Genomic DNA, 24,331 nt, shown 5'->3' on the forward strand with positions numbered 1-24,331 from the left:
TACAATACAAAGGTCATATGACAAATATCTAGAGTCTCATGGATATATTATTAGACGTGGAGATGGCAATAAAATTGACAATACAGGAACAATATACAATGTGCAAATACCCCCCCCCCTTTTTTTAAAAAGATGTTAAGAAAGAGATCCCTGACAATGAAATAGAAATGGCTAGCATTAGGGATGACTTAGCCTTAAGATGAAGCTTTATGAACTAGAGTCTATCATATTTGGCACTATTAAAATTTGGATTAGATAATTATTTGTTATGAGGATTCCCCTATAAATTACAGGATATTTAGCAGCTACTGTAGCCTTGTGTACTGTGTCTCAGTTGTTCAACACAAAATTTCTAACATCTCTAAGTAAAAAAGAAATATCCCACAGTAGAAAGGGATGAAAATACACAGCCAAAGGGGAAGAATATACCAAATAAGCTTATTTCCATTCTAAATATGACATGAGAAAGCATTAAAATGTTGAAGATAATATGTTTTAAAATTATACTGTGTGGAGTTTAATGCAGAAAGACATGATCACTGTGTAAATTTCTTGAATAGAATCCTGAAAGGGGCATTGTACAAATGAAGAGCACTTAGGGAAATTTAAAAAGAAATATGACCAAAGTATGGACAGATATTAATAACATTACATTATCAGCTCACTATGACAAACATTAATAAGCTAGAATTGGTAAATATGGGAGCTGCATGACTCATTAACTTTTCCTAAAGTTAAGACTATTTGAATATAAGTGTTCCCAGAATATCCTATGAAATTTTATGATAAAATTTAAAATTAGGTTTATAAAGTTATAAAGCATCATTCATGAAACAAATTATATCCTGAGGAATAATGTATGTTGTCTAAATTACTGTTTACCTTTCTGCTCAGCCATGATCAAGCCTGCATGTCAGAGCAGGTGTCATGGGATGTGACACATCTTCTGCAGTTGACTACATTCTGCATAGCCACTGAAGGGGCCCACGCAGCTGCTGCCAACCTTCTGGTGTGTTAGGTGTGACAGATGAGACAATTGCTACTATTGTAGAGAACTATTGTGGCTCATGGTTCACATTAAAAATAGGTATTCACAACTCCTCTTAAGACACTTGCATGACAGGCAGATAATTATCTTTATATAGATGTGCAAACTCTTCCGTGATTATTTTTACTATTTGATGAATTTTTCCCTATTCTGAATGAAATGTCACAATTGACTGCAAATGTCTTGCTGGTGGGACATTTTGTGCCATTTGAGATCAGCTCATAGATGCTTTCCATTGCCTTCTGCTGCTATTGTAGTGTGGACTCAGAACGTTAAAGATGGTCTTCCTTTTGTCTAACAGGTCAACTATATTCAAAGAATGAAAATTATTCTCTGAGGCTCACTGAGAACTGAATAAACGTGTCTTTTTGTTTGTTTGTTTTGTTTGTTTGTTTTTTTAAACATCAATCCAAGATCTCCATATATCTTTTTTTCCTCTGAATCTGAAATTAAGTATTCCCAATCCAAAGAATTTTGGTGGCAATCTCTTTTGTAAGCCTCTATGTCATATAATTGAACTTCTAGTTCATGAATATGCAATAAGAGTTTCCCCCAGACAGAAATACATACCTGTGACTCAACCAGGCCACCTCACAGAATTGGTTACAAAAAGTTCAACATAAAGACTTACTGCTAACTTGATTGTTTACTTTTGCTTTGTGACTAAAGTATTTTATTAGTCCTTATTACACTTCACTTGCATTTTGTGGTTTATTTGCTGTAATTGAACATGTTTTCTTCAGTGACTTGGAATAATAGAAAGAAAGGCCAAGTAAGGAAGGAGTCTTCAGTGGTCTATTGTGGGAACTCTGTGAAACACCATCTTTAACTATATTACACGTTTTTTACAACTCTCGTGTATTAGTAGACACATGTTTGTTCTATATAATTGATATAGATATGATTTATCACTAAACTTCTCATTAAAAAGACCAAGACTAATAAATTTATATAAACAGAAATATTGTGATGTAGTGACTCTCAAATATATAGCTTAACACAGATATGTTTAAGGGAAGAGAAAGGAGTTAATATGCATATGCATTGCCTTTAGATTAGGGAAAGCATTTTCTATTATTTTGTGTGACACCCTAAGGATATTTAAAATAAAAAATTAATAAGCCAAGCCTCCTGTACAAAATAAATTAGTTGTGGTGCTTATGATTTAACAGTTTAAAATCAACATTTTACAATAAAGACTTTAGATTTAGAACTCTTATTATGAAGTTGTAGGATTGCCATCCTTGAAGAACATGTCGCCACATTAAAGGAAGTTTTAGTTCTCTTCAGGTGAGTATAAACACCAGTGTGATGCTGAAATTACTGCGCATTACATGCTAAGTGCAGAGAAATGACATACCCAAGCGCTCACACATCTGCCACAGGTGGTGATTTTGAAGTCCCCATAGAGATCTTTGATGGCCCCAGTTGTGAAAAAACCTTCCACCATCAGTAAAATGCCGTAGACAAAGAAAGCAGCTGCAATGCCATAGATCACATACTTAAAGATGTCAATCCTGGGGACAGAAAAGAAAATCAAAACCAAGGTGATGTATTTCAATGACTTTTTGTTATTTGTTTATAAAAAGTGGTCCTTGTATGTTCATGGATCCTTTACAATGAGAGAAAGATATCCACAGAACCAAGCATCTAAAACCTCCGTACGGATAATGGAAGAGCTATTAGGAGGGGATATGTCACTTTTCTTCTGGGATATGGACTCTAAGAGGCTGGCCAGACTTCTGTATATGGTCCCACATTCACACACATACAGGCAATATTAAGTGGACTCAGTGAGTACTAAATTAAATAATAAAGGAGAGAGCATGAGTTTCAGAAGAAAGAGTGGAGTAAGATAGGGGAGAAATTGCGGAGGAGGAAAGAAGGTCGTGGACTAACTTGGATCTTAATACAGTATATTAAGTAAAATATTTGATTTAAAAACTGATATAAAATAACACTGGTAATCATAGTGGTAGGTGGATTATAAAAAATATACATCATATATGCCTAATGTCAGCCTATGAATTGTGGTCTGCCAATAAGGGTTTTGTGCATGTGGGCTTCTTCCTCATCCTTTACAGTCTCCTTGTTCTCTGGTCACAGTAATGTTGCCCATGAAACAAACTATGTTAGGCATCTAATTTAATCACCATCCGTGTAGTGAGCAGCTTTTTTCTCCTAACAAGAACCTTTTACAACTCATCCACATCTTATTACATATCAGGATTTAGTTTTTAATGAACAATAGTACTTCATTGCCTATATACTATATTTTCTTTACTTAGATGTTCATCTGTACACATTTATGTAGTTTTATACCCTGGCCTATGAAAGTTGATTCAATGAACATGATAGAACAGCTATATGACGTCACTACATTAGTTTTTTGGTGCATCTGATTTAACTTCTATCACAAAATATCACTAGTATTTTCTGGCAACAGTAGTACCAATATTACAGAGAGAACAGAATTCTCCATGTATATGAAAGTAAACTTTTCTGGCAGAATCACAAATTAATATTAAATAGAAATGATCCAGAAATCACCACAGTATAATTTCTGAGAGATTTAAAAGAGTAATTCTCTCTTTATCAAACTGGTAAGAATATTGTCAAAAATAACCCATTCATATTAAAATTAGATTTAAGAAACATAGCATATTCACACAGAGAACTGATACCTGCAGGATAGCTAGTGTTAAATGGGGATATGTCGATAGTAATGGGTAGATCATAGATGGTATACTTTCATCCTACAGCTCTGTATTTAGGAGATCAATGCTCATTATATTTAGAAAGAAGAACTAGCATGTTTGTAAATAAGTTTCTATTTACAGCTCATTATTTTGAAACTATTTACTCTGTGTTTATGCTCCATATAATATCTTCTTAAACCACAGAAATATTTATAACCATAGTTATACCCTGAAGTTGAAGAATATTCTATGGTGGCTAATTTTCATACATTAACTCTACTAGTGAGTGTAGTGAGAATTACAGAATATGTCCATGAAATTCAAATGTGGAGATATCACCAATTCAGTGCTCTCTGTTACCCTAACGAATAGATCATATACAATAATTGAAATATATCAATTATATGCTTTATTTGTCATTTGAATATAATATTTTACCCTTAATATAATCTCAGTATTGGAGTACCTGAGGGGTGGATTTCATGATTATATCTTAGATTTATAACACTTTCAATAAAACTATTCATTTTCACTAGACTTACCAATCTCCTTCATATTTAATATTTCTATGATTTTACCTGCTCTAAAGATGAAGGCAGATTGGAATGATGTGGCTTCAAGCCAGTACCTGGAAGAGATAAATTGGTGAACCTTCTGTAGAGTCTTGGACATGAGTCCTCCCCTGATGACAACTTTACTCCAGACTCATGAACTTTCCAACTATAAGAGAATATATGTTTTTATCCCTCCTCCTTTTTTTCTTTCTCCTTATTTTTTTTTTCTTTGATGCTAGAGATTGAACTCTGGGTCTCCTTGTGTATGCTACATAAGTTCTCCACATCTACACAGAGTCACCTTCCTATATTTAAAAACCACAAAGTCAATATTTTTATGGCAGTATCAGGAAACATACATTTGTTTATCTAAATGTGAAAAGTCTGTTCATGACAAATTCTGACACTGGCTAATGTGTCAACGGTTTGCAAGTAGTTTACTCTAACGCACTGCTTGGATAGTAATGGACAGTAGAAATATCTGTTCTGAGTTGGGAAATGACAACTTTCAAAAGCTAGAAATGGCTACTGTATCCTAATGAAATAATGCAACCATCTGTGATTTTGAAAAATACAGTAAAGCTGCCTTGGAACATTGACATATGTGATCTATAAATTCATATTTAATAACTTTTCTTGAGGTAAAAGTAAAATAATACATACTCTTATTAGACTTACATGCCCATTGTGGTATAGTTAATTACAAATGCCCCAATGTTGCTCAGACGACTTCTAGAACTCTTTGAATTTACATGACCAAAACTTCATATTATTGAAAAATAACTCAAGTTTTGTCTGACCATTCAACCCAGCTACTTTCAGTCAGAGTCCTACCTGTTTTTATTAAGCAGATTATGCTATTCATCTAATAACTATATGTGGTGAGTAGCTTGTTCCACTTAACATAAAATCTTTGCCATTCATCCACATTCTAGAACAAGTCATGAGATATTTTCTAATAATCAATAGTATTTCACTGCCTATACACTATATTTTCTTCACCTATATATTCATCTGTGTATATTTAAGTGTTTATACCCTGGCTTATAAAACTTGATGCAATAAACATGGTGAAATGGTTCTTTCCTGATTTCATTTTTTGAATAAATGCAAAAATTAATGTTGACCCAGAAGTAAGGGATATATGCTTAGGGGAAAATTTCTATGTTAATGAATCTGTCAAATGTCCCATCCTTTGTATGAAGCCAGTCTTGTCAGGAAAAACATTTCCTGAGATATTCCTTTATTTCACGTTCAATACAATAAAAGTTATTCCTAGAAATTTGCCTGTACATCACCTCTTATGCTTGAACTATGACCTTAAGGATGCATGCAAAATAGTATACTTTTAAAATTGTACATGCTTAAAAATGTACTTACTTAAAATATGCATATATATAATATACATATATATATATATATATATATAATGTGCATGTATATGTAGAGATTATCTAAAAAATCATAAGGAAGAACATTGATATGGAGATAAATCTCATGCTATCTTTACTGGCTGGATGGAATAAATATTACTTTGCTTTCTTATTATTTAGCTAGACTTGTTGTAGCTTTTTATTCATGAAGATTTGAACCCACTAACTTCAATGACAAAAATGGCAATCTGTAATATACCACCTCTCATACATTTTATTTCCTTGTAAATCCTTTCAAAATTCTCAATGTTTGTTTATAAAACCATCTAGAAATTAAAAAATAATATGTGCTTTATCTGTAGAAATGAGGGAAAACAGGAAAATCAAAATTATCAGTGTTCATTCTTCCCATTTCTTACATAAATATTAATTCTACTACTTTGAAAACTTACACTTCAGCACTGCATTATGAGTACATTAAAGAGAACATATTTTTAGTGGTTTTAAAAGTTATATCATGTTCTACAATATGGATATTCATTTTCCTTATTTCCTACTTTTAACAGTGGTGTAGAGAATAATGTCCTTCAGAGGTGTCTATCTGCTACCTCCCAGCAAGTACTCAAGAGTTCCTTTGTTTGTTCAAGAGGATCTTACAGATGTATTTAATGATCACCAATTAGGAAACATATCCTGGAGTAAATGACTGGGTTCAATGTAATTGTGTGGCTCTTTAAAACAAAGATGTAAGAGTGTCACTATAAATTTCAGAGGGAGGTTTCCAGGATGCCAAATGCCTGGCCTTGAAGATGGAAAGGGACAAGGAGCCAAGAATGCAGGTGGCTTGTCAAAGATGGAACAAGTCCAGAGATCCCAGATGGAACACAGTTTTGCCAACATCTTGATTTCAGCCCATTGCAATAAACCTAGTAAGACCTGCTTCAAATTTTGACCTCTGAAATCCTAAAATCATCAATTTCTTGTTTTTAAGAAACATAGTTTCTGTTTTTAAGCATCTTTCAGGATTAGTAGCATAAAAATTGCTTAGTAAAAATGCACATTATTTGACTTATTTTAGAACTCAACGATAAGATTTTTGTATCACCAGTTTTACCTATGAAATAAAGAATGCTCTGAACTCCAAGGTTAACCAGCCATGTAGATGAACTCTAATTTGCCTGCTATGCAACATTATTGTAAGAAGTAGGCGAAAGTATTTGGTTTACCTATCAGCATTGTGGATGAGTAGAGAAAGTTTACAGACTACCATAGCTTCCCAGCCTTACTTTATCTTGCCCTAGAGTTATCTTGTCTCCTTGCTTCAATCATTAAAATGGCAGTAACTCTTTTATTTTTTTATTAATTCCCCCAAAATAAACATGAATAACAAAAATGTAGCTACTCTATTTGTCTCTGTATTTCCTCCGTGAGTGTTTTGTTAAAGGCCTTTGATGCAGTGAAGGGGTATTTTCCCCGTGTAGGGGAATGCCAAGGCATTGAGTTGGGAGAGGGTCATTGGGAGAAGGAGCACCTTTATAGAAGCAAGTGGTGTGGAGGGAGGATGGGAGTGATGGGGGGAATGGATAACATTTGAAATGTAAATGCAGAAAATGTATAATAAAAATTAATTAGAAAAAATATAGCTACTACAAACTTATAAAATCAGTTGGGAATAAAACACAATGTATTTCAGGTTACTGCTTACTTCATTTTAAATTCTTAAATAATGTATGACCTGAAAACTTGAGATTGATACACTAATATAATGTCAGAGTTGAAATATTTTTATTGGATGTTCTCTGTATTTACATTTCAGATGTTATCCCTTTCCAACAATCTCATTACCTCTTGACCTAAGGCCTCTCCTCCCATTGATGTCAGAGAACGCTATCCTCTGCTACATATGCACCCGGAGCCATGGGTTTCTCCATGCAGACTCATTAGTTGGTGTTTTAGTCCCTGGGAGCTGTGGTGGGTTTGGTTAGTTAATAATTTTGTTCTTTCCTTGGGGTTGCAGAAATATTTTTAAAATATAATGTATTCTATTTGTAAATAAATGCTATCAAATTCTGAACCCTTATTCTTTTTGCAAATAAAATAAAATCCTTCCAAAATAAATTATAGAGAGTTTTATTTAAAAGTAAAGCTAACGTGACTAAACCTTAGGACCTTTATTTAGAGGCCAAGTCATTTATCAATTAAGTATTTGGATCATCTTTTGATGCCTAATTTTTGACATATTCACATTTCATTGTCTATAAAATTGTTGTGCAGTCATAAAATGCGCAGCCTCCTTTTGCTTGTTTTGTCAAAAGATAAGTAAAGAACATGGTAACACATGGTCAAAAGCCTCTCTCAGGTAAGAGATTAGGGGTCAGAAATTGGAAGAGTTCCTCTGCACCACACACCACAGATATTAAGTCATTTCCGGAGTATGTGTACTCAAGAGGTTGTGCTGATATAAAGATGTTGCTGAAGTCAGAGAATAATGGGAGAAAAATGTTAAATGTATCTCAAGTTTGAAGCCAACACATGATATGGACTTGAAGAACCAAATTGACTTATCAATGGCTAAAATCCTTCTGGGGGAAAACTAATAATGATAGACAGAGATGTTTAAAGATCTAAAAACAGATGTTAAAATAGAAATTCACTCTGTTCTTTCTTAGAAGGATTCTACACATTGTCTGAATAATGACAAACTACTTAGGAGGTATCATTATCTGGAAAGTTAGGATGTAGTGGTCCATGTCTGAAATGTCAGGCTGAAGAACAGAAACCAACTGCAGACAGAACTGTGAAGAGTAAAAATCCCATAGTAGAAGAAGTGGCTGCATTTCATGGTTATATGCTTTCCAAAGATTGTCCTTCAGTGTTAGAGGTATGGATTATTCTTAGATAGTTGTATTTATTTAGGAGATGGGGAGATAAATGAAGGAGAAAAAAAGAGGACAAATAGAGGGGAGGGGGGATTGGAAAAATAATGGGGGGGAGAGCGAAAGTGAGAGGGAGAGAGAGAGAGAGAGAGAGAGAGAGAGAGAGAGAGAGAGAGAGAGATACAGATACAGAGACAGACAGACAGACAGACAGACAGACAGACAGACAGACAGAATATGACAAGGAGAGAATAACTCCTCAGATCCTTGGGAAAATAAGTGGAAATTGTGGGCCTTTAGAAATTGTTTTCATCTTTGTCTTTTAGCTCTCTCATCTAATTAAAGCCACAGTTCCCCCCGCTCCTTTTTTAAGCAATTGAAGTAGGCATCTTCATACATGGGTAAAAGAATAATTTGCAAAAAAGAGTCAAAATTGGTCACATGTTTTCGCTATGATCATTCTACTTATTCTTTCCAAATGACGTATTTATCAGCAAGTCAGATTACCCATAAGTCTAATATTGTCTCAGTTGCCTTAGGGTTCGTGTTTTCCACCCTCCATTTTTCTTTTTCTTTTTTCTATTCTCTCTGACATTCCTATCCTTGTTGGCAGCCCTGCTGAAGGCAATTTCCACATTTCTCAGTTCTCAGTCATCACACTGTGAGTTGATTGGTACAGACCTTTGCTGTATTCATCTGCTTTGGTGGGGCGTGTTGCTTTTCTTTAGGTTTTATGTTTTTTGTTTTGTTTTTGGGCAAAAAGAGAAGGAATTTAATATATTTGGAAGTTCCATGAGACCTATATAATGAATTTAAGAAATTGAAATATAAAGAGAAATAATATGGCCTCACCCAATCAATATACTATTCTTCTCATTCAAATATACATTTTGGTTTTACATTTAACTTCTCATATAATCGATCAAGTGTAAAAATATAAAAATATGTAATCTAAAGTTTCTTCTAAATTAACTTTCCTAAACACCTACAGATAGTATCCTCATAGCTTGAGCAGAGATTTGTGCTATTTTAATGTTTGTATTTTAAATACTTTTATAATTAATTGTTAATATATAGTCACTTATTAGTCTTATGACTCCTTATAAACTTTATGTGCTATAACTAAATAAAGCAATTTGAATTCAATCTAAATATAGAGCTGTGGATTCAAAGACATCTGTGGTAGCTTAAAATAATGAATAGTGAGAACATATTTTGTCCAGGCTAGGCTGAGATAAAACTAAAAAGAAAATGTCAGTTTTATCACATTAAAATATGTTTGTAAAATCATCTTAAGAAACTCTCCTGAACTAACTAGTAATGACCCAGTTGGATTTTCTTTTCATTCTTCTTCATCTCCTCCCCTCTCTCCCCACAAGACAGGGTTTCACTATACAGCTCTGGCTGTCTTGGAACTTACTATGTAAACTAGGCTGGGCTGGAATTCAGAGATCAGCCTGCCTCTGCCTCCTGATTGTTGCTGTTAAAGGTGTGCATCCCATGCTCTGATTACCAAGTTAGATTTTGAAATAGCTGAATACATTCCATATGAATTATATGAGTACGAACTATAAACAAAGGTGATTCTGGCAATCAAAATTTAAGATGCTGATTTGGTTCTATGGTGTTTGGTAATGTTTACCTCAATTAATAAATCATAGAAATACATATTTAATTACCTAATTAGATGGATAAAGCTAGTTTAAAATAATTTGTGAAATAATGTTATAATATGTAATAGACAGCTTTTAATTTACCAGTAAGTACCCATATGCAAGTTTTGAGGACATGATAGTTCAAATATATGGCTTCTAGGTTTTATTGAGGTTAAGCAAACAGAACATATATTGAATAACTGCTTTTTTAAAAAATATAAACAAGAAACCATCTTAACTCAGCCTCATAGGTTGCTGAGCTCATAGAGACTGACACACATGTTGGCTGTTCCCATTGAATCAGCAATTCCCCCTTTTCCCCATTCGCTGTTTGTAGAAGGGCTACAGGCTTCCTTCATTGTGTTTCAATTTTAGTGACTAGAATTTATCAATGTTAAAAATCTGCAAATCTTTAGGGTAGATATAAAAACTAAATAAATTTTCCTTAAAATTTTTGCTACTCCCTCTTTTGAAAGAACATGTCCTTCATCCCCCAGAGTAGAGAATTGTGATTCTATTGCAGGACAAGTGTGTGCAACTCTGTTCTCTTTATTCACAGGGAATCATAACATCAGTTACCTCAACAATACAACTTCTTAAAATTGTTGTTAAAAACAATCCTCTTATAGTTAATGAAAAATAAACACAATTAGCAATATTGTCTACTGTTTTTGAAGACAGGGTCTTCTGTGCAGCTCTGAAGCTATGTAAATCAAGCTGGTTTGAAGCAGAGGTTTGCCTGCCTCCTTCTCCAAAGTGTTGGGTTTAAAGGTGCCAGCTACTATACCTGGCCCTTAATATTGCATAGTTTTGATATTGTAGTTACAGGATAGCTTTCTTCTACTAAGGAGTAACAAGATATTAGTATGACACGAAGAACTTGGATAAGTCAGAATTGTGGTTGATTACGTTTACCCAGAGGATGTGGTTCAAGAGTAATGGTGTCACAAACAACCTGATGGCCATTACAGTGTGAAAGCATAAATAATCTGATTCCAGAAAATATGAGCATGTAGTAAAAACAATTTAGTATTTTAGGGAAAAACAACTATTTCTAGCATACTGAACACAGCAGCGTGAAATAAATACAAAGCATATCCAGGCTAGCAAACATGGATGGTTTTGGAGGCAGATAGTTTGTATTTAAAGATGTGTAATAGTAAGTAATTTCTGTGTATGATTAGGAATTCACCCAATAGATGATGAGAATTAACTTATTTGGAAAAGAATCCTCCTGTAAATTAATCCCAAATATTTGTTCTCTATAACATTAAACAGGCTGAAGCCAGAACAATACACTTTCAGTTCCAGACTGCTTGAGTTATGCTTACAAAAAATATTATTTTTGCATCATCATAAATTTTACCCTAATAATTTACATTTTAGGTGATCCAAAAACACAATTGTTATTTTCAGAAATTCTGCTAGACATTTAATTTTTATTTTATTTTACAGAAGACCACAAGACCCTTTAGCAATACTTACAGCATTTTCTGTGATGTATGGAAATTAGATTATATAATCATGGGCTGGGTTAAATTTTGAACTGTCTAACTTCACTTAGAATTTCATAACTTTCCTAGGATTAACAGCCTCTACCCTTTCTCTTTTCACTTTTTTATTAAAGAAGAACTTATGTTCAAATTTGAAGAATAAGCCAAAACGTTCCTGCCTTGTGTTAATTTGATTCATATAAAAGTCTTGGTAAAATCTATATTAATTTGACCTCATATTCGATGCCAAGTATTTTGTGTTGGTTGAGAGATCTACTCATTCCTTAATCATGTTTACCTCATTGTTCTTGTTTGTTATTTTTGTGTTTTGTTGTTTTTGTTGTTGTTCTGGTTTGTTATTTTTATGTTTTGTTGTTGTTTCTTTTTTTTTTTTCTAATCATCACCTAGACCTCTATTTAATTAGAAAAAAATGTCAGGAACATAAAGAATGGAATAAATGTTTCAAAGGGTGGACATAAAAAATGACTTACATGGTGAAAACATCCAGGGTGTCTCCAGCAGTCCTTGCCATCTCAAAGTAGGTCTGCAGAATGTTGACTGTTCCAGAAAGGGCTTCATGGCCACAGCCACAGAACAGAGCCACGCCTGCATACAGCAGGATGGTGGCAATCAGAGAAGCATAGGGAATCCCTCCCAGGCATTTAATGCAGCACTCAAAACACCCTGTAGAAGAGCAACCAAAAGGAAAAAAAAAAAAAAGGAAAATTCATGTTATTTATTCATCTGGGTAACATGTTTCTATGACTCTAAAACTATAGGAAATGGTGTTAGTATTGATGGATGGTCCAAAGCCTCCACACTGAATCAATTTCTAGAGGGCCCTGTAAAGAATGAGGATGGTGTCCATTGATACATTCCATGCTCCACCACCAGGTGGATGCTTCCAAGGCTCATGCTTACATCTTCTATCCTAGTCCCGCCAAAGCCCCTCTTTTCTAACCATATTCATTACAAACCACCACACAAGCATGCATATAACTCTGCTTTGAATCCACTGCTCTTGTATTTCATGTTTTTTTATTTAACCAGTATGTTCTTATTTGAATTATTTATGCAATTTTCAGATCATTATTTAAAACCTACAGTACCCTGTAAATTCAGCTGAGTTTTGACCTACAGAATCCAAAAGTAGAGAAGAAAAAAATCAGGCAGTATTAGAATACATATTATGATACTAATATTAAAGGAATTAAAGATGAGTTCTGAGTTCATATGTGTGTGTTCCTTACACATTGACTCAATGAAAAATTTATTTATAGATTTTAGTTAAAAATAAATGAAAAATACCCGGACACATTTGAAAACAGAGAACAAGGAGAGCATAATATTGATCCTATCACTGAAATTTTTTTAATAGCTTCAATTTTTACTTTTATAATTAATGGAGAAAATAAGAGAAAGACTTTATGCTGTTTTGTGATTATTTATTGAGACAATATATATAATAATACTTGTATAACAAAGTAAGCTGCTATTATTAGTCATTATATTTTTAGTAGGTCTACATTCAAATTATGTCCTGTCATATGATGTTAGTTCTTAGACCTTCCACTAGCATCACTGTATGAGGGATTAAAATAATTACACATTTATGAGAAGTTTTTCACATTGTAGTACTTTTTGGTTATAGATTCTTTATCTTCATGAATCTTAATCTTTATGTTTATTATGCAATAACATATAAAACAGGAGCTTTAAAAGTTCCTGTATGAAGTGACTCTATGTTTGGAGAATGAGCTAGTGTGTTATTTTGATATAGCTCATTAAACAGGCTTAGAGAATCATAACCCTTAAGATTTCCTTTAAAAGAAGTTTAAACAGGAGAACAGCTACCTCTCCAGTTTCGTTGGTCTTCCCTATAAAGATAAAAATTATTTCCTCAACATGTATCCTACACATACGTACACACACAGAAGGGGAGGGAGGGAAGGAGGGAGAGAGAGGGGAGGGTGTATAGGGAAGTAGAAAAGGTTAGAACAGCTTGAAACTTCATAGAGTAGGAAAAAATCAGGAACAGATGGCAGAGACCAGTGTGTGTAGTATCTGAATGTCATTGAGCCCAGTTTTGGGTTGAGATTAACAGGGTGGCAGGAAAAAAACTAGACTATTTTTTTTCAATATCCCATAATTTCCATCTGAGTACTTACTAAAAGTTAAAAGGGAAAACAAGTAAAATTAGTACTAACAAGAGGAAAGACCTCCTAGTTTATCAAGTTTACCAAATGGCAGCAGTGAATTTCAGTCCTAGTTTTGTGGTTCCTTTTTGTTCCTATTCTCAAAGCATTTGACAGTTAGGGAAGGATTCTACAACAGAGCCTTTATAATGTCAAAACCAAATGCTGATGCTTAACAGGATCATAAATATTGAGTGTGAGCCCCTTTGCTTAATCCTAGAGCACAGATTTTCACAGGAGAATAGAATGGGAAGTCAGAGTATGTCAGGAACAGATAAATAAAAACATAAAAAATCACCACCAAAATGGTCACTGAGGACTTCTGGTTCATTTTATTTCCAATGTCAAGATAGTTTGTATTCAGTTCCTGTTTATCACACTGTGCTGTATGTGGGCAATATTAGCTTCTAAGCCATGTTTCATCTCCCCAGGAAGAAACGTGCTCATAAACCAGAACGTCATTGCAAATTTAACTTGCTAGTTGCTTCCAAATTTAGAGACATGTAAGACAAATTCTAACACTAGAGGAAACCAAAGTTGATGACTCTGAGTTAATACACATTTCAAACACAGTTTAGTGTCCAAAAGACTCTTATATCCTTATTCCAATTTGAAACATAGATAAATTACTCAGAATTATGTTACCTTTGCTGACAAACACAAGTTCCTATAAGTTTTAACTTCTATATGGTAGAGAAATTTAGGGTAGAAAAATTTAAGTGTTAACCCTCTGCAGAACTTTTGTTCCAATTTAAATCCGTAAGTGTCTCATCGGGGACATATTGAGCTTGTTAAGGACTGCAATCTCATCAAAGCCATTCTTCCTAAGAGCTGGAGCAGAGTTGCCTACTGCATTTAAAGAACTCTTTTTGAGCTCCCATATGGAGGAGCTTCACATCATTGCAGCATTCTCTCCAGCTGCCAGAATCCCACATAGTTGCTGGCAGGGGAGCTTCTTTCCACCCACAGTGAGAAACAGCCTTGGCAGATCAGTAGCATCACCATGGCAACTGTGCCTCTGGGCCAGGATGCATTCCCAATAATCACTGTTGAAGGCTGAGGATTCTGCTGTTCCCCATCATCATGCTTTTACTGAACTTAAAGTGCAAAAACACTCTATTAAATGAATATTAATCAAGTAGAGTAAGTGGGGTTCTGGCACTGGAGGGAATAGATTTCTTGAGAGAAATCTCTTTAAAACAGTAATGATCACTTTGTATATTTTCAACACTACATATTATGAGAATAGGACCTTTAAATTCTCAAATAAAGCTAAGGTTCAAATATGGGTAGAGAACTGGCATGCTATATCCATGTGTGCATACAAAAGCATTTATTATATCTGGTTTCTGGGTATAAAATCTCAAATAAAATAATGCAATATTGTCTGTTGTAAGATGAAGATAAACATGAAAAGATTCAGGAAGATTTGTTTTCAACACACCCTCAAAAACATTAGCATTTTACCCACTATTTAGTGAGGATATAAAGTAGCTTCTTCCAATGTAAAATTTGCAAAGGGATCAGAAGTTAAAAGATGTATATTTATCTTTTGATGCAGTATACAATTTAGTTTACAATGCAGTTTACTTCTACTTAAATATTGACAAGCTCTGTATTTGACTACAATTATTTCTCACTCTGTACCATGGTACAAAACAAGAAATAAAGGAACAAGAAAGAAAAATAAATAGGAGGAAGCTAGACAACAGAAAAGAGAAACTAACAAAGTAAAAATAATCACACTAAAGTTTTTTTAATTGAACAACTTTATTTTAAAAAACAAAGATAAATGTACAGATTTTAAGCATTTTGCATAAAAGTATACAAATACATTTTTGTCAGTGCTTGGTTTTTTTAAAGGTTTGATAGTGTGCATTAAGATCTTACTAGTTATAATGAGTATAATGTACATGTAAAACAAGATGTAACCTGGAATTAGTCAAAGTTTTCTTGGTGTGTAAGGATTAAGCATAATGTTTTTTTTTCTTTTCTACATTGGAAAATTTTAGTATCCTTCACTAAGGAGATGTATTAAAATATCCCTACATTACCCATTATCAGGTAGATGGAGAGAGTTTGGTTTACATGCTATCTATTTGCCTCCATTACATATTCTTTCCCTTGCCTCTTCTCTCCTCCCTTCTCTCTCTCCCTTCTCCTTCCCTCTCTCCTCTCCCTGTTCTCTCCCTCTTCTCCTCTCCTTTCTTTTCCCTCTCTTCTCCCTCTCCTTTCTTCTTCTCTCCCTCTCCTCTCTCCTCCTCTCTCCTCCCCGCCCTCTCCAGCTCTCTCTCTGTGTCAATTACACCTCCCACCCCATCTCAGTCTTATCATACACACTCACATCCACCAATTATCTATAACACTCACATTCCACCAATTATCTTTTGCACACCCATCTGGATTTACAGTAGAGAATTGCACCCACACGGTCATTTTTCTCACGTGTGCTATTACCATTTACTGTCCACTGACTTTGTCCCCTGCATTTTAGAGATTCCATATATTAACCCAGTACATTTTGGTTAAAAATTTCAAATTTATTATAGAACTATGAATTATAAATTATTTTCTAGGTCCTGAGAACACTTTTGGCATGTTTTGTTGTGGTGTTGATAATCATGACATGTATGAATATTCTACGGGCTACCCTGTCTCTTCAACCCTATACATTCTAATTTATAGTTTTTATACTACTCTGTTAAGTAAAGTCAATGAAATGTATAGAAAAATAGTAACATTTTGTATTTCTAAAGGAGAGACAATGATTTATTATTAAGTTAATGTTGGCTTCTGTTTCTAAATGGGCCTTTTTTGTTTGGAATTCTAGAACATGTTTTTATATCACATGTACGTTCAATTTATGCTACCTTTTTATCAGCCATGTCAATATTTTCTTATATTTTACTTAATTTTTAATATTTTAATTATTTTTAACTTATTTATTATTTTTTTAAAAGTAGTCATGTAAATTTTTAATGTGTAGCTAAAATTTTTACCTTACCATAAATTTTTGGACATTTCTGTTTTTATTAGTTCACTAAGAATACTTTGACTATTTACATGCTACTTTTGATTTATGCTCATTGTAACTAGTAAAAAAAGATCAAGTACTGACAAAAATATACTCATATAGTTTTATGTAAAAATGCTTTTAAAATCTGTACATTTATCTCTTGTTTTTAAAAATAAAGTTGTTGTTTAATTAAATAAATAAATAAACTTTTGAAAAAAAAAGGTTATTTGATCCTCATAGAGATGCCAGGGATGATACCAGTTGCTAGAGATGTAGAAATTAACAAAATCAATATTAAAGAAATAGAAGATAGATAATGAACACATTGTTAAAGTAGTATTTCTGAGTGTTTATTTGTGAAGTGTGAAGAAATTTTGAGAAAAGAAGACGGATCAGGAATATCAGATTATTGATGTCAGATATTGATAAGGTCAAGGAATGAGTAAATGAGGTGACATCTACAAAATATCTAAAAGATGTGAAGGTATATTAAATAAAACATCATAACACAATTCTCTTTAGTAGAAGACTAAATGGCAAAGAAGATACCTATACACAGGTAGAACCCTAAGACAAAGATGGAAATTGGAGAAAAACCAATAGAGGAGACTCAAGAAAGAAACAACTTTCATTACCTAGTGTGAGATGTGTCAATAATTAGTGTAAATCGGAGGTTGTACTTTTGTAGAGTAGTTAATGTTAAATGGTTTTCTAGAAGTTGAAAGGATAAGCCTTTAGCCAGCCAGGGTTCACCAAGTTGTCTTTTGATGCCCAGTGGTCTAATGTCCACTCACGAATGCTGCAGGGCATCATGCTAAGACCTAGAAGCCCCCAAGGCCTGATGCTGAATGATGTTGCTCCAAGGATTCTTCAGATTTCAAAGAGAAAACCCCAGAAATCAATATGGGTATTAGATAAATCTCAGTAATTGATAATAGACTTAGTATCACACTCAGAAGTGGGAGGGTGAGAGATTATCAGCTAAAGTTAAAATATTCATAAGCCTTTACTTCCTTCATTTCATTTTAAACTGTCACCTCGGTTTCTAATTTAGCATTTTAACAGAGTTGAGCCCAGCTGATTTCCTCCTCTCATAGTATAGAAGGAAGCAGATCCCCTGGTGGGACTGAGAGAGCCATGACAGGAATTCACAAGGCTAAGCTTGTTCCATATGCTCTCCCCTGTTGTATACCTGGCTTAATATCAGAGGCACTAAATCACTATTTATATCATAAGTGAAAGTTTCCTTGTGTGATTATTAGTTCTATACACTTTTTATGTAGAATTGATCAAAATTATTATTTGGATGCTACTTGTTCCTACACATTAATGAACTAAATGTATACATTTAATTCTGTTTCAGAAACTTTCAAAAACTCATATTAAAATATGTCTTCTTTAGCATGTCTTGTGATCACAGTATTACTTAGTAAATTAGAATCACTGACATTAGTCTTAAAATATAAAAGTATCCAAATATTTAGATATACAGCTCTTGTAGAGTGCATGATGATTGAAATATGAACAATGATAGTTCAAAATTCAATGTATGAAAAATATTTATACTAACCAATGCTTATCAAAAATATTATTGATGGATTGTATGAATGTTTTAATGACTGTAATTAAGAACAGTATAATCCAGAATACATTATAAACAGTATACTAGATTATAACTCAAATAATTTAAAAATTCAAAAATATTGTCTTTATTACCATTATTTTAAATATTTCTTGTTTTAACTCACGAACAGAAGTCAGCTTGTTATAAAATCTGTGGTCAGCCATGTATCACAATCATAACCTTAGCACAACTGACATCACAACGAAAATACAATTTAGACCTCGGAACCCTAAATTAGAAACCGAGGTGACAGTTTAAAATGAAATGAAGGAAGTAAAGGCTTATGAATATTTTAACTTTAGCTGATAAGCAGTAATACCTACCAAAAACAAAAACAAAATTTTAATTCACCTAGTTCATAGTTCTGGGAAAGTCTCAGAATATTCTGACTTTGCATTTTGGTTTCTTTAGTTCTGGCTTTAGCTAGCTGTTCTTGCTAAACAAAGTGTGTCAACTCAGAATGTGTGTTTCCGGTGGGCTTAAACACCCACCCTGAAAAAAAACCTCAGGGCTACACTGGAGTCCCATACCACAGAAGTAGTTACTGGCTGCCTAATAAAGACTATCTCTTTGTTTGTACCTGAGTTCTAGTCTTCTCTGAAGGATATCTCATAATATCATGTGTTTACATGACATTGCCAAAATAGTGTATTCCAATAATAGACAGGCCATGACCATAAGTACTATTGTCATTGCTACAAAACTGTACTTAAACCACTTTGTTTTAAAAGAAAACAAGAAAAAGGATCTTCCAACTTTGGAGGCATTCTTTTGTCCTCTTACTTTTACAGTTAATTAACAAACTCAACAGAAATTATGTTCTAATTAAAGACCCCAAATTCCCATTATTGGGAACTGAATGCTTTCAGTGTCCTTTAGCAGATTTTGATGTACATAATCATGATGTTTTAAGACCTATGTGTAAACTATGGTAAACAGAGGGATTAAGCAAGTATCATTATGATAAATTATGAACATTATTATCCTCCTACTAATCATACCACTGAATTTTCTGTGAATACCCTCTCTGTCTCAGAAACATGGTCAAGACTACCACTACATTGATTGACAGCATCTCCCAGCTCCATATGAAGCATGTGACAGCCGAATGATTATTGAGAGTAGGTACTGAAAATGTATGTGATAGGCTATTTACTGTGGGTCCTTGCATCAAGTACTTCCTTTTATTTTGTGAAACTTATTACTATTTAAGATGCGATAGTTTGTTAGAATTACATTGCAAATTACAGAACATTCTGTACTGGTCAACATGACTTAGCAAAAAGAATGTTTTGATTAATTAGCTTGACTGCTCAAGGCAAAGAGTTAATTGCTTCATTAATGATTAGAAGCATATACTTCAAGCTGTGATAAATAATCCCACAGTGTAAAGAAACAGTCAGGAGGAGACATTTCAAATATGGAAAAATAACAAAACAAGTTTTGGGAGGAAAATATTTGGCGCATATTAAGTCTGGTCTGATTTCAAAACACATGTAAGGTTTTTTGTAGACTCAAGATTGCTTTCTTACATGGTGTCTGGAGATTCAGTCAAAATTCTCACCTATTCCAGCAATAGATTCATTCTTGATATACACTGACTAAATTTAATGGCTTGACTAAATTTTATGAAACCGCATAGTATTCATAGATTTGCTGAAAACACTGACCATTCATTCATTTGTTCATTCATGTTTGTATATCTGCTTATTGATTGCAACATCCACTGCCTAACAAATTCTCTTAGACTTATCTAGAAATACCAATCAATTGCTGTCTCATCATTTGATGAATTTCATGAACTTAACAGGGCATCTATCTCTGCATGCAGTTGTGGCTAAGGGAGGCTCAACAAGGCCATCATCTGCTACATGTTCAGGTAGAGCCATGGGTCTGTTCATGTGTACAATTTGGACAGTGGTTTAGCTCCTGGGAGCTCTGGTTGGTTGGTGTTGTTGTTCTTATGGGGTTGCAAGCCCCTTCAGCTCCTTCAGTTCTTTCTCTAACTTTTCAATTAGGGACCCAGTTCTCAGGTCAAATTTGGCTGTGGGGATCTGCCTCTGTATTTGCCTTGATCTGGCAAGACGTCTCAGGAGACCGCTATATGAGGCTCCTGTAAGCATATACTTCTTGGCATCAGCAATGTTTTCTGAATTTGGTGGCTGAATATGGGCTGGATCCCCAGGTGTGGTAGTTTCTGGATGGCCTTTCCTTTAGTTTCTGCTCCAAACTTTGTCTTCACATTTCCTCATGGCAATATTTTTGTTCCCTCTTCTAAGAAGGACTGAAGCCTCCACATTTTGGTCATCCTTCTTCTTGAGCTTCATGTTATCTGTAAATTGTATCTTGGGTGTTCCCAGCTTTGGGGCTAATATCCACTTATCAGTGAGTGCATACTGTGTGTGTGTGTGTGTGTGTGTGTGTGTTTTGTGATTGGGTTATCTCAATCAGGATGATATTTTCTAGATTCATTTTTCTAATCATTTCATGAAGTCATTGTTTTAAATAGCTGAGTAGCTCAAGTCTAAGTGGATCAAGGACCTCTACATATCCAGGTACACTCAAACTAATAGAAGAAAAAATAAGAAAGAACCTTGGACACATGGGCACTGGGGAAAGTTTCCCGAACAGAAGAATGGCTTATGCTCTAAGATTAAAATCAACAAATGGGATAACAATGTATTTAGTGCCAAATAAAAGATATACTTTAATTTTGTTCTATAGTATGAGTGAAAGTGTGAGCCTCCATAGATTTATAAAATGTTTCTTTCAATATCAGTTTATGATATAGTAGAGAAGTAGTGGATTTAAATTTCATTTTCCATATATTTCCATATACATTAATATTAAATTAGTTAATGTAATTTAACATCATACAAGAGTCTTTTAAAATGTATGTTTCCCAAAAAACAGAGTTACCAGAACTTGTCAATAACGATTCCTATGTAACATCAAGATAAAATTTGTTATTGTCTTTGTTGTATCATGAACAATACATATCATAAAATAAACTTGTGTTTTATACATCACAGGGATGCTATAACTGAACTCTTTCTAGTGTGATAAGTAATGAATCTCTGCAACATGATAAATGCATTATTTGTAGCTCATAATGTTAGTGTAACTTTGAAATATACTTATTTGTGTATATATCATATTTATTTGCATGCTTGTGTGTTTTGCATATATATGTATGTATAAGTGTTTGTGTATATGTGTTTAAAGAACAATTTCTAGAGTGACTTTTATATTCCTACCATGTGGGACTGTTGATGAGGCTCACATTCTCAGGTTTAACTGAGTATCTTCCTGTTCCCTAAGGTTTTCCTTGGGTCCCATATGGTTACTTTCAAACCATAAAAGAATACCTAAAACAATGAAAACTAATCCCAAGAGAATGTTCACATTTTTAATCCTAAAATGTTGTGAAAAGTATATTGGTCATTGCTGAAACCATATAATCAACACAAATAATATATGTAGATCTACACATTTTTTTCTCAAATATTTCTCTATGGTAATCTAGGACTTTTGAACTTTCACATTTATTCCAAATTTAAAAGATGGTATCTCTCAAAAGTAGATAGGTTAAATTTTTTCATAATTATAACAATATATCTAAACTGCCTACCAGGCAAAAAAAATTAAGCTATGTTTTCAAGTATTCTTATATTGAAACACTGATTCAAATAACTGGCGAACAAAATAAATTTCAGAGATAATCTTTAATTATTTTATTTCGTAATAATATTATGAAAATATTCTAAATATGGTTATAAAAATTGTTTCAGGACTATTAGAATCAAATCGCTGTTATAAGTTGGTAAAGAAAAGATCTTTTTCTTTCTACTGATGTTTTTGGCCTTTGTCAGAACCTGAAAATTATCTATGCTGCTTTGGAATCTGAGAAAGGCTCCTGGCATCCCTTTAAGGAAGAGATGCTGTGGCAAAGGCTGTCTTTTCTCAGGCATCAGAGTCTCTAAAGCTAAATTGCATTTTAATGCAACAGAGTAATATTTTTCTTCGCTGAGGGTAAAAAATATTATTCTTTTGACTTAAAGTTCAATTTAGCTTTCAGAGGCTCTGATGCCTGAGAAAAGACTAGAAGCAAGAGGAGAGGGCATAGAATGGGGGTTTCCAGAGGGGAAACTGGGAAGAGGGATATAATATGTAAAATATGAATAAATAAAATATCCAGTAAAAAAGAATATATTTTTCTCTCCAAAACAACTTCTTTTTTGTTGCTTATTCGAGGCACTATATTTCCATATTACATGTTCCTTAAAATTTATTGAATATATTATCTTTTTAGAGGTTTAGAGCAAATGTTGATTATATCTTAGCCAAGCTTCAGACTGTCATTTTCTTGCTTCTATTACAATTTGAATGAGTACTGTGATCATGAAAAACAAATGGATGCTTTTTTTATTTTACTGCAATTTTACCCCTAATTTCTCCCATACCCCAAATGCTTGATGTTCTTTGCTTCTTTTAATCATATCCCACAATACCCTTAGACAGTGTGGGCTGAAAGGGAAAGGTTTAGAGAAATGAGATCCCTACAAAACACCCTGTGAACCTGCCACACCCAAGCTTGTCTTTTAGCTGTTTTTGTATTCTGCTCAGCACGGGGCACATCTTCAAGAGAGCTCAGCCTACGGATGAAAACCTGCTCTCCAGTCTTTTTATTTCCAGTTACTAATCCCCAGAATCTCATGAATACACAGAAAGCTTATTTTCAGCTCCTTCCAGTCACCTCTGGCAATGGTGAGGTTAAAAACACGAATTGCTGTAAGGCTGGTCAGAGAATGTTCATAGATTATGTGACAAAGCAAAGATATTCGATAAAATATTCATTCCTTACAACCCCTAACAGATAGATCTTGGTTTGACTGCTAGTTCTCTAGACCAGGGGCCATGTTTTACATCTTTGTGTAGGCAGTTTTGCTTAGGAAGACAGGAAGCACCGACTAAGTCGAACAGAGTACATTGTCCAGCATTTGTTTTTATTTTCCTTTGGTTATTCTATTGTGTAGAAAGGAAAGATCAACTTCACACATCAAAGTGTTTGCTCATCAAGGTCAAAATGTCAACCTTAAGGGATTAATATTTACTAAAGTCACAAAAAATGGAATTTAAACCTTAAAAGTATATTACACACCAAATAGGCAATTGTTGCATTTGGTCATGATTTTTTGCCTAGGTAGGGTGAGAGGAAGTCGCAGAAAATAATAGGACTATTCTACATTTCCTCTTTCCAACAACTAGCAGCCACTTACATTTCTTTGGCATTTTTCCCTATTTTAAAATTTAAGAAGCAAAGATGAATTTACAAATGCCATTGAAATGCTTGGAAAGACATGGGGTTATTCTCATTCTCTTTATAGCTCTTGTTGGAAAAAAAAAATTGGAAAGTTTTGCAACAGGCAATTCCTTTCTTTTTCAATTTTTCTCATTAAATTAATTATTTTATGTTTTGAGATTCAATTACCTCATTTCCCCCTTTCATTTATTCCCTCCCCAAACTCCTTTATGCCCCTACTTGGGATTTTTTAAATTCATGGCATCCTTTATTTCATTAATTGTTAATTATAATTTCATTAATAGTTTTAATAATTAATTTCATTCATTTTGTAAATAACAATTAATGTTGTATATATTTACATATAAATATATGCAAATATATTACATACAACTATAAATGCATATGTATATGTAAATACACATATGCATATAAATATAACTTATAAATGCAAAAATACAGCCTACTTAGTGTGGAGGATGTAATTTATATGTA

At 33.6% G+C, this 24,331-nt stretch overlaps 1 protein-coding gene across 1 annotated transcript in view; it reads right to left on the bottom strand.

The window, feature by feature from the left end:
* The window catches only part of GPM6A (glycoprotein M6A), a gene marked incomplete at both ends in the record, with an annotated part of 97,850 nt that overhangs the window by 7,998 nt on the left and 65,521 nt on the right, over positions 1–24,331 (bottom strand). Inside the window, 2 exons of the mRNA XM_080929088.1 lie at positions 2,409–2,565; positions 12,191–12,383. Coding sequence (XP_080785214.1) covers positions 2,409–2,565; positions 12,191–12,383 — 350 coding nt within the window. The remainder of the gene's footprint in view (positions 1–2,408; positions 2,566–12,190; positions 12,384–24,331) is intronic.

Source organism: Micromys minutus, assembly GCF_963924665.1.
Source record: "Micromys minutus genome assembly, chromosome: 14".
Lineage (NCBI taxonomy): Eukaryota > Metazoa > Chordata > Mammalia > Rodentia > Muridae > Micromys > Micromys minutus.